At 38.7% G+C, this 12,709-nt stretch overlaps 1 protein-coding gene across 1 annotated transcript in view; it reads left to right on the top strand.

Moving 5' to 3' along the window:
* TNR (tenascin R) overlaps window positions 1-12,709 on the top strand; it is a 207,845-nt gene that overhangs the window by 108,122 nt on the left and 87,014 nt on the right. Inside the window, exon 3 of the mRNA XM_058178365.1 lies at window positions 4,086-4,562. Coding sequence (XP_058034348.1) covers window positions 4,086-4,562 — 477 coding nt within the window. The remainder of the gene's footprint in view (window positions 1-4,085; window positions 4,563-12,709) is intronic.

The raw sequence follows: 12,709 nt of genomic DNA, 5'->3' as shown, positions 1-12,709 counted from the left end.
AGCTGGCAGCAGAAAGAAAGAAGGAAAATTATGGGGAGAGGAAATTGTACCACAAAAGCAAGATATCATCCTATCCTGCAGATGGATATTGAGGAAGAAAGTGTGCACCAAGAGGTTAGGGCTTGGCCTACTGAATGTGAACTACAAAAATGTGGGTGGCAACAAAGATAGTTTGCTGCAGCTCTTCCCTATGATCTAATGTCATCCAGAGTTTTAAATTTTTGCAACCCAGACAGGGAAGTTCTATTAAAACTGTTCTCTGCTGTTCAGTATGGAGTGGGATTAGACGGAAAAAGATAAAAGATACTTTTTTCTTTCTCACCCACTTAACACCCCACCCCCCCACCCCAAAACACATAAGACAAGAAAAGAATCAGCAGTATTTTAGTTGTGAACCTGTTAGGAAGAAAGGGGAATAATGTATGTTTCCTTCCGACACATCATCTTCTCCTTCCTTCCATGTGGAACCGCCTTGAGTCCTTCGGGAGAAGGGTGGTATAATAATAATAATAATAATAATAATAATAATAATAATAATAATAATAATAATAATAATAATAATAATAATAATAATAATAATAATAATAATAATAATATTTGTTAAGGGATGAGACAATACTGGAATATGTTGTCCTACGTCATCAGCCATCAACCTTCTCTTTTTTTTTTCTTCCTCTCACCATGTAATATAAAGTTGAGAAGCTGGGTCCAACAGTTGCATCTTTTTTTATCACAGGTAAAGTCTTGCTGTTTGCCAGAATTGACTGAGCAGCAGGAAGCAATTTGCCATGAGTAGCATTTCAGTTGGGCAAATTCTCAGATTAGAAACCATGGGGAGCTTGATAAGTCAAGATGGGCTCACAGTTTGGCAGTATGTTCCATCTCTTTTAAGGACAATTCTTCTACCTATCCTTGGCAAATGACTTTTCCCATTCTGTTAAAAGTTATCACTTGCAATAATTTCACTTTTGTGCACTCATAGATATATACCAAATAGTAAATGGTGATTTTGAGGGTATGAAAAAGAATAGAATAGAATAGAATAGAATAGAATAGAATAGAATAGAATAGAATAGAATAGAATAGAATAGAATAGAATAGAATAGAATAGAATAGAATAGAATAGAATAGAATTCTTTATTGGCCAAGTGTGATTGGACACACGAGGAATTTGTCTTTGGTGCATATATAAAGACAAGATACATTAGTCAAGAATCATAAGGTTTTTATTATTTTGCGGAGTATTATTGCTGTTTTAATGATGACATTATACCATTAGCACTTAGACCTACATACCGCTCCATAGTGCTTTACAGCCCTCTCTGAGCAGTTTACAGTGTCAGCATATTGCCTCCACAATCTGGGTCCTCATTTTACTGACCTCAGAAGGATGGAAGGCTGAGTCAGTCTTGAGAATTATACTATTGGCAGTCAGCAGAATTAGCCTGCAATACTACATTCTAACCACTGCACCATTGGACTGTTATGTGATAGGCATTATATAATACGCAAAGACTGTACAGGTGCAATAAAACCCTTAGGCTATAAGTTTTGAGTAGTTGTCTAGAATCAAGAAGAGTGGCCATAGAAATTGAAATTAATAAATAAACCTACAAACTCTTTAATTAATATTGACAGCATTTCCATTGCAAAATCTGACATTGCGTCATTAAATGTTTATAGTGAGACTAGACCAGGACATGCACGTTGAGACACCAGGGTAGAGTTAAGCCATTGGAATGACAATGAATATGCTGTGCACCTTCCACAATGTATAAGAATGGATTGCTCCAGCAATGGTCCTCAGAAGGAGGATGTTGTATGAAATATTAGAGAGTATGTAAACTCATGTTAAAAATCTATCCAAAAATATATTAGGATGCTTTCATGTAGTCTGCTAAGGTTCCCCCTCCCTTTTTTTTTTTTTCTTTTTCTATGTAAAATTCTTTCAGATATTCTTTTCTTGCTGGAAGTAAAAAGTGGGAGGACCTCCTTAAGGCTCAACATCTTTCAAAAAAGATCATGGTGGCCATCAAAGAATCAGAGACTTGTCTACTTGTGACTTATTCTAAGTGTTTGGGGATATTTTTAATTTTGATTACGTATGAGAGTGAGGATTTAGATTTGAGCCAAAATTGGGGAGGGGGAAAAGCTGGATGATTTTAATGAAACCCACCCCCCAAGTACAAATTTGTTCTGATGGAGTACTTATGCATAGTATCCATTAAGAATGATAATTGATCTATAGCTATCCAAAGTTTTTTTAAAAATTGCAATTTTTACCAAAAGCTCTCCCACACTTCTTAGGGGGGGGGGAGGATAGTGATCATAATAAAATATCAAAAATACAGGTAGTCCTTGACTTACAACAGTTCGTTTAGTGACCATACAAAGTTACAATGGCACTGAAGAAAGTGACTGATGACCATTTTTCACACTTATGACCATTGCAGAATCACCGTGGTCATGTTATTTGCATTCAGATGCTTGACAACTGAGTCATATTTGCAACCGTTTGCAGTGTCCCTGGGTCATGTGATCCCCTTTTGCAACCTTCTGACAAGCAAAGTCAATGGGGAAGCCAGATTCACTTAACAACCATGTTATTAATTTAACAACTGCAGTGATTCACTTAACAAATGTGGCAAGTAAAGTCATAAAATGAAAGAAAACTCACTTAACAAATTTCTCACTTAGCAACATATATTTTGGGTTCAATTGTGGTCATAAATTGAGGATTACCTGTATACATTTTACTGCCACCCTCTCCTATCACATCTCCCAAATTATCACATATAAACTTGATAGCAGTACCACCAATGTATCGTAGGAGAAGGAACCTCTGTTATCACAACTGTGGATTGAATTTAACAGAGTTGCAATTTGCTGGGAATGGGGAAGAATCTCTTTGGCTTTTGGTGTCAAAGAAATACTTTTCACCTGCCAGGATTTTCCCAATCTCCCCTATAGCCAATTCCTTAAATTCTTTTTTCCCATTTATTTGATGCAGCTGCATGTTAAATGTTGCCATCCTGCAGATACCAGGACATTAAGTGGCCTGTAAATTGCATGTCTCGGGGCCACAATGGATGCTATTCAGAATGCCCATGAGCGACCATCTGGTGGCAGAAACACCCGCTGGTTTTGGAACTTCTAGGCCACCTGGCATCCATTCAAAGAACACAAACATTTCTTGGGCTTTTTAGCACCTGAGATGATGCTGCTCAAACAAAAAAAAAACATGAGATATGCTTGGAAAAATCAATACCAGGAGGAAAAACTTCCAATAATAGTTGAAAGTTTTAATGCAACAGAGTTGTAAGATAGACAGGTTTATATTCTCAGCCAGGTAATACAGACTTGGAGCATCACAAAGAGAAAGTAGATAACAGAAAGTCTTAAAAATATCAAAACATGCTCTGCCATATATATATTTTATCTACTTTCTCTTTGTGATGCTCCAAGACTCTATTACCTGGCTTGAAATATAAAGCTGTCTGTCTTACAACTCTGTTGCATTAAAACTTTCAACTATTTATTGGAAGATATATATGTGTTTTATACACACACACACACACACACACACACACACACACACACACACATATATATATATATCATATATATGATGAACTTCATTAAATGGTTTCCAGGACTTGCAACTTTATCTAATCAACCCAGCTGTTCTTAGGAACCTCATAACCCAAGTCCAGTGATGGCTGGGTCAGTATCATTGCAGGCATCCGTCATTCTCTCATTTTCTTTCTCAATCCTTGCCTTTATTAAGGAAACTCCTTCCTCCATTAATGCCAGGAAAATGTAGAATTATTTGCCATGTTTAGTCCTTACTGCAATGCTTCATTAGAGTCACTGTGGGGAATTCTAAATGGAGAGAGGTAGCCAATCACATTTTGGGGGACAAAGGGGAGGAGGGACTATGAATTTAATAGAGGCATCAGTTGCAGTTGTTGAAGATATCCCAATATATCTCACTTTGAGCTGAGTTGATATGGTCTTTATTCATTATTAAGAAGGTATGAAGTGTGCCAAGGATATAGCATTAATAATTGTTTTTACAATTCCAGGGCAGCTGGATTACCTTCCCCATTGCAGCAGCCATGGTAACTTTAGCCTGGAAACCTGTGGGTGCATCTGCGATGAAGGCTGGGCTGGGAAGAATTGCTCTGAGCCTCTCTGTCCCCTTGGCTGCTCTAGCCGGGGGGTGTGCATTGATGGCCAGTGTGTTTGCGACAGCGATTATAGTGGGGAGGATTGCTCTGAGGCACGTTGCCCAACTGACTGCAGCTCCCGAGGACTCTGTGTAGATGGAGAATGTATCTGTGAAGAAGGCTTTGCTGGAGAAGACTGTAACGAGCTCAGATGCCCAGAAGACTGCTCAGGGAAGGGAGTCTGTGCCAATGGGACTTGCATCTGCCAAGAGGGCTACGTAGGGGAAGACTGTGGGCAGCTGAGGTGCCTCAACGCTTGCAGTGGGCGAGGATTCTGCCAAGAAGGCCTGTGCTCTTGCGAAGAAGGTTACCAAGGACGGGATTGTTCAGCAGGTATGGCAGAATGTAACAGTCAAGTTAATGGATAAATATAAAGCTCAAAGTACCCCTTTTCAGTCATTTTTAGAAATCTGAAGCATATTTTTTTTAAAAAAAGAAGCATTTGCCAAGGAAAATATTGAGCTAGTATAGTATATATACAACCAGATCCACTAGAAGTTAGTGGATTATGTATCTTTTTTAAGAAAAACACCGAAAAAGGGGATTTTGCATGGGCATTGTTGACTTAAAGGCGATGAGATGACTGAGGACTTTGCTCAATCCTCATTTTTAAGTAAACAGACATAATTTGCATTCCCCACAATACAGACGGTGAATATTATTAATCTCCAATTTTCTCATTTCTCTACAACAAATAAACTTTAAAAGCATATAAAATACATACTATACTTAAGACAATCCATGTTAAAGAATGCATTTTACCAGAGAAAAAAGAAAATATTTTAATATGGAAAATCATGGGATCAATGCATTTTCTTTAAATATGCAGTCATATCAAAACAGGATTTATGCACAAGTAGGCATATCTATGCATGCATCCATACTTCAGGGCATACTGCTAGTAGTAAAATATAATAGTGAAAGACCTTTATTATTGAAGCAAGTTTTACGAAGTTGTTAATACAAGTCTAGAAGTGAGGAGGCTTCTCTTTCAAGGAGCTTCTAGTCTATATTTGGTAAGAAGAAAAGAGGGGGATCCAGATAAGGTCAAAAAGTCAGGAAGATGGCCACAACAGTGCAATCAAAGCATCACCTGTTTTTTTTAATGCCCTGCTGCAGATACCCCTGATAGAATGGAAAGGAGATGCTCAGCTCAGAGGGACCATATGGAGTCATGTGTATGCATTTGGCAATGGAACTGGATCCTAATAAATCCTGGAGTTTTATTTTCTTGCTATTTGTACTTGTTTGTCAGCCTTCCTGGGTAGACTAGACAGGCAACATTACTAGATGAGCTACGGTAATTGTACTTTATTGTAAGACTCATTAACCATAATCTTGCAAGTCTGAAAGTACAAATCTTTTGCCCTCTCATTTACAGCCTGAGAAGCTAGGGAGGGTGCCTTCTGAGTTTTTTTCTCTCATCATTGTGCAACTGCGGACTCTCTTATCACTTCCCTAGACAGCATTTCTTCACCCCACCACTCAAGTTCTTTCCCATATACCATTATGTTTTCCAAGAGCAACAGACATTTTCTGTGAGAGTTTAACTGCTTTCTCTGAATATTACCTCTTTTTCATTCAAGGACTGAAGACTTACCACAAATCAAACATAACTACCCAAAACTACAAGGCCGGACTCTGAAGTCTCTAGGCAGATAATGCCATAATAGACCCAAAGGCCAATGTTCTGTAAGGTTTCTGAAGCAGAAGAGCAAAGAAAAGTCACTCAGCCAAATGAACAAAAGTTTAGGAGTCATAGCCCAGAATAATTGTGCATTCTTGGTAAGGAACCGTACCAGCCAATGGGATTGGAGTGGTAGCAGGATATCATATGATGTCAAATGGTCTTCTCAATATATTCTTTTTTATTATGTGTAAAGGCAGTGGTGGGATTCAGCCAGTTCGCACCACTTTGGGAGAACTGGTTGTTAACTTACTGAGCAATTTGGTGAACTGGTTGTTGGAAGGAATCATTAGGGCAGAGAACCGGTTGTTAAATTACTTGAATCCTACCACTGTGTAAAGACCATGCTGAGAATATTGTACTTATTTCTAGGTACTACTTTTAAGGAAGGACATTGACAAAATAAGAATGAATGGCTTAAATTACAGGGAAGTAGACTTCAATTGGTCATTAGGAAAAATTTCAACAATAAGACCCTGTGAACAATGGAACAGGATAGACTGCCCTAGAAACTGGTGGACTTTCTTTTGCTGGAGGTGTTTAACTGAGATAGGGAAGCTCTGGGGCAGGGATGCTGTAGTAATGGATTCATTTAGGTAGTGGGTGGGACTACCTAACCTACTCATTATCTAAATGGGGTAGGGGTCACAAAGAATCAGACACCACTTAGCGATTGAACAAAGGGACTAGATAATCTCCAACATTTCTTTAATCCTTTAGATTCTATGTTTTTACAAAGAGGTCTTACTGAAATGGGCTAGCTGTTGAGTTATAACTTTTATTTCATGGGAGATTAAAACTGGCAAATATTAAGAAATTGACAGATAAGCAACAAAGTGCCAGTTCAAGGACCTGTGTTATATATTCTGGATGTTACAGTGAGGTAAAATGTGGTCGCAGCTTCTCATGGCGAATCTTCACCAGTCCCTTAAAAATACTAATGCAGAATTATGCAAATATGCCCACTCTTCCCCCAATAAAATAGTGGAAACCTGCTGTTCTCAAATACTGTCAGTGAAATATTATGTAAATACTGTTACTACACCCTTCTTCTTTCCTACATAAAATAGTAAATTTCTACTCTAGTTTAAAAAAAACCAAGCTGCCTTGTGCAAGGTATGAAAGGGCCATTAGGTGATGGAAAGAAGAAATGAGCCATTAAGCCATTAAATGAACCCTTGGACAAGGGTTTAATACTCGAGAGAGAGAAGGAAGCATGTAATCCCAATAATCCCATCATGAATTTGTTTAGCATGAGTTGCAGCTATTTCTTGACCTGGCCTATCTCAAAGGGCTGATGGCTTTGCTCTTCTCTGCTCTACTTTATTGAAAGTCTGGAAAGAAGTTGCTAGCAAAATCAGAGAAGGGGAGAGATGGAGGAAAAGAAGCCAGAAACAAAATGCTAATAAAGAGGGCAAGCCATGACAATAACAAGGACTTCAGGAGATGCTGGCAGGTGACCAGAGGAAAGAGCAGCGATCCATGATTCCCAGAACTTCCAGCATAATCTCTAATCATATTTGCAGCAGGTCAATGGATCTCACCTTCAAGATAATCTAGCTGTCTTTGAAGAACACTTAAATATCGTAGCTGGTGCAAAATGCTTGTTAACCTGCTTGCTAACTGGCACTTGTTGCCATGAGCTTTGAAACTTGGATTAATTGCCAGTGAGTTTCTGGATACAATCCAAAATGCTTTCACCTATAAAGTCCTGCGTGGCTGGACATGCGGATACTTGCCAAACCACCTTTTCTCAAAATTAATCTCTTTGATTCATTCTTCCCAGGAAAAACTGCTAGTATTTCCCATTTTCAGGAGGCAATTGGGGTGTAAAACAGATTTTTTTTATTTTTATTTTAGTTATGGCCTCCGTCCTGTGGAATAACTCCCTTTAGAAATTAGACTAGCAGTCTTTTGAACATCTTCCAGAAACTAATGAAAACAGAGCCCTTCTGGAGAATAGGATGTTTATTGTTTTAATTGTTGTTGCTTCGTTTTTAATTTTTATTTAACTTAATTAGTTTTGTTTTTGTGGACATTATAATCATTATCTCTCTTTAATTGTTAATCACCAAGAAACCCTGTAGATTACAGTAGTATGACATGTAATAAATAAATGAATCATAAATATCTGTGATAGAATAGTTGTAGAAGAACAAAGGATTTTTATTCCAACTTTTAAGAGTATCAAATCCACTTCTAATATCTGGAAGCGTTGTTGTCTGTCCCTGCATTTCTGATAATCAGCAAGGGTTACTCAGCAAGTCAGTGGTACAAACACTGAACAGTCATTTTTGGAAGAGTCCTACATGTAGTGATGCCATGGGAAGTAGCAAATTCTCTGGTTTCAGAAGACTACTCAGATCTGGGATGTGTTTTCCCTAGTTTGTTTTTTATGTTTTAGAACTTGCAGTAACAGACAGGTTTTAGCTGTTGCATGACCACCCTCATGTCATTTGGTATGATAAACTCAGGCAGCTCATCAAGCCCAGGATTAAACACTTTGCTTATTGGGTAATTTGTGCCAGTTAAGTAATACAGTGCCCTCCCCCCTCTTTCAAAAGAGCCAGAGGGCTGTTATCCAATGTGCTTTTCTACTTTTGCTTTGAGGAGAAGGCTATTTAAACAATAGGAGAAAAGTGCATTTTCACATTTCTCATTTCAAATAGTAAGCTTAATAAGAGTGAGAAGAGGTCTTGTGAAAGACCACTCCCTCTTAACTCAAGGCAATTTCATCTTGCTAAATGAATTGTCCAAAGGGAGTGAAGCAAAAGAGGCAATGACCAGAAACAGCATCTTTCCTGCCAATGTTTTCCAGAAGTCTGCCTCTTTCCTTTTTGCAATGGAAAATAACAGAACAGAGTTGGAAGGGACTTAGAAGGTCTTCTAGTCCAGGGGCCTCCACCCTTGGTCCCTTTAAGACTTGTGGACTTCAACTCAGCTTTGCTGGCTGAGGGACTCTGGGAGTTGAAGTCCACAAGTCTTAAAGGGACCAAGGTTGGAGGCCCCTGTTCTAGTCCAACCACTTTCTCAAGCAGAAGATCCTATATCATTCCAGACAAATGGCAGTCCAGTCTTTTCTTGAAAATATCCAGTGATGGAACATCCACAATTTCTGAAGGCAAGCCGTTCCACTGAAGGTTCCACTGTCAAGGACTTGACACTGTCAAGGACCTTGGAGTACTCATATCAAATGATCTAAGTGCCAGAGCCCACTGTAACAATATTGTCAAAAAGATATTAAGGGTTGTAAACCTAATCTTATATAGCTTCTTCTCCAGTAATATTACACTACTAATCAGACCATACAAAAATTTGCTAGACCAATTCTCAAATACAGCTCATCTGTCTGGAACCCGCACTGCATATCGAACATTAATACAATTGAATGTGTCCAGAAATATTTCACAAGAAGAGTCCTCCACTCCTCCGCTCGCAACAAAATACCTTATGCCACCAGACTTGAAATTTTGGGCTTAAAAAATTTAGAACTACACCACCTTCAGTATGACCTAAGCATAGCTCATAAAATCATCTGCTACAATGTCCTACCTGTCAATGACTATTTCAGCTTCAACCACAACAATACACGACACACAATAGATACAAACTTAAGGTAAACCACACCAAACTCGATTGCAGAAAATATGGCTTCAGCAACAGAGTGGTCAATGCCTGGAATGCACTACCTGACTCTGTGCTTTCATCCCAAAACCTCCAAAATTTTAACCTTAGACTGGCAACTGTTCACCTCACCCCTAAGAGGTCTGTAAGGGGCATGCATAAGAGCACCAGCATGCCTACCATCCCTGTCCTAATGTTCCCTTTAATTATATTCATTTTATGTATTCAATTCATGCTTATACTTATATATATATTTTATCTAATACGTACTTGACAAATAAATAAATTTTCCTGTCAAGTTAGAACACTCTTTAATAATCTTTCACCCATTACTCCTTGCCCTACCCTCAGGTGCCTTGGATAATGGGTTGACCTCCTTGTCTTTGTGACAACCCTCAAGTATTGGAAACAGCTATCATGTCACCCCTAGAGCTTCTCTTTCTTAGACTAAACATACTTAGTTCCCTTAACTGTTCATCATATGATTTAGCCTTATCATCTTTGTTGCTCTTCACTGCACTCTTTCTAGGACTTCAGCATCATTTTTATATGGTGGTGATCAGAACTGGAAGAAGTATTCCAAATGTGGGGTGCAGTAGAGAGAGGTACTATAGTGCAGTATAGAAAAGTATTTCCTGTGATCGATGCTATGCTTGATGCAGCCTAGGCCTGCATTGGCTTTTTGGGCAGCTGCAGCAGACTGATGACTCATTTTTAAGTGATGGTCCATCAGGACTTCTAGATCCCTTTCACAGACACAATTGTTTAGCTATGTACTCCCTCTTCTATACCTGTGCATTTTGGTTTTTCTTACCTAGGTGCAAGACTTTACTTTTCTCACCATTGAATTGCACTTGGTTGGATAGGACCCAGTGTTTAAGTCTGTCAAGATCCTTCTGTATCTTGAGGCTACTTGGTATCATCTGCAAATGTGATGAGTTCCCCTTGATCTGTTAGTGTTAGTGTATAAGCATCTGAGTCATTCTTGAACACCCTGCATTTGCTTCCTATGTCTCCTGCTTTGTATGTGGGTTCCTCTTCTTTCACACTACACAATATTTTGAGATTTATGTTTGGGATTAGGTCCTAAAGATTGGTCTCCCTCCCCTTCCAGATTTAGTTTAAAGTCCTTTGGATAAACTAAGCCACTTGTTTTCCAAAAATGTTCTTCCTGATTCTTGTGAGGCGTAGCCCATCACCTGCCAGAAGCTCTACATATAAGTAATTTAGATCATGGTCTAAGAATCTAAAGATCATGTCCCTGGTCATTCCCACAAATCATACAGTCTCTTACATTTGTGAGATGCCATGTTTCAGGCATCTCTTTTGTTTTCACATAGGCTGGCTGGAGAACTGCTATTCCTTATTGGCAGAAGCAGGAACTCAAATATATTATTTTGTTATGTTTGTTTGTTTGTTTGTTTGTTTGTCAACAAGTACAAGGAAACAAGTAACATTGCAGACATAGACATGGACACGTGAAAAAAATTGGCACAAATAAAAGGATAAAGTAAAGGTAAAGGTTCCCCTCGCACATATGTGCTAGTCGTTCCCAAGTCTAGGGGGTGATGTTCATCTCCATTTCAAAGCTGGAAGAGCCAGTGCTGTCTGAAGACGTCTCCATGGTCATGTAGCCAGCATGACTAAATGTCAAAGGCACACGGAACGCTGTTACCTTCCCACCAAAGGTGGTCCCTATTTTTTCTACTTGCATTTTTATGTGCTTTCAAACTGCTAGGTTGGCAGAAGCTGGGACAAGTAACGGGAGCTCACCCCGTTATGCAGCACTAGGGATTCAAACCGCTGAACTGCCGACCTTTCGATCGACAATAAAAGGATATAAATAGGCAAAACATAGCCATAAACACATAGATGATTACATATAATTGGGAACAGTAGGACAGGGATGGTAGGCATGCTGGTGCGCTTATGCACGCCCCCTTAGGGCCTCTTAAGAAACATGAAAGGTCTACGGTAGACTGTGTAAGGTAAAAGGTATGGGGATTAGAGAGACTAACAACAGGATCAGGTAGAGTGTTCCAGATATTTACTACTATATTGCAGAAGTCATATTTCCTACAATCAAGATTAGAGCAAATTAGATTGAGTTTGACTCTATTGATAGCCTTTGTAGTATTACGGTTGAAATTAAAGTACTCATTTACAGGTAGGACATTTTGGTAAATAATCTTATGAACTAAGCATAGGTCGGAATGTAGACAGCGTAGTTAGAGGCTATCCAGACCTAAAATTTCAAGCCTGGTGGTATAAGGAATTTTATTTCAAGCAGAAGTTTTGAGTACTCTTCTAGTAAAATATCACTGGACCCTCTCTAATGTATTGATGTCTGAAATATAGTGAGGGTTCCAGGCAGGTGAGCAGTATTCAAGTATAGATCTGGCAAAGGTTTTATATGCCCTAGTTTGAAGTATAGCGTTACCAGAGAGAAAACTTCGTAAAATAAGATTGACAACTCTTAATGTCTTTTTTGCAATGATGTTACAGTGAGTTCTGGGACTTAGATCTTTTGAAGTGAGTACTTCTAGGTCCTTGACAGAGTGTGGGTCAACTTTTAGATCATTTCCAGCCAGCAAATATTTGATGTTCTTATTTGTATTGCCAATGTGCTGTTGTTCAACAACAATATATGTTGTTCCCAAAGGGAATTCCTCCAATGAGTGGCTTGATATTCTCAGTGAATGGTTCAATGTAAGTTTGAGATGCTTGTGGCACTCACATGATAGACAAGTGTTCTTAGAAATACACCTTTTATGCATAGAAGATTAACATGCCAAAATGAGCTGAGTCCCCCTTTCTACCATCCAATATTCTGGAGAGTTTGGACCAACTATGCAGAGTGGACTGTTAAATCCATTCATCTCAATCCATGCTTGCTGCAGAAGTCCCAAGGCTAGATGCATCACGAAAGCATCACGAAAGCAAAGACATGGGAATTCAGTCATTTGAATTATTTACTGGGTTTTTTTTTCCTTTTAAGGGCAAGTAGTGCAGCCATCTACTAATTATACAGTAACAAAAAGTTTCACGACCTGATTTCTGCAAATCAGGTTGCTACAACACAATAGCTGTTTGGTTTCCAAGCCAGTTATTACCCGTATATAAAGAATACTGTTATTGTTGGAACACAGGTAGTGGCTAACAGTACAAT

The sequence above is a fragment of the Ahaetulla prasina genome, chromosome 3 (genome assembly GCF_028640845.1).
Source record: "Ahaetulla prasina isolate Xishuangbanna chromosome 3, ASM2864084v1, whole genome shotgun sequence".
Classification (NCBI taxonomy): Eukaryota; Metazoa; Chordata; class Lepidosauria; order Squamata; family Colubridae; genus Ahaetulla; species Ahaetulla prasina.
The sequence above is the reverse complement of the archived record's forward strand: the minus strand, read 5'-3'. Positions and strand labels throughout refer to the sequence as shown.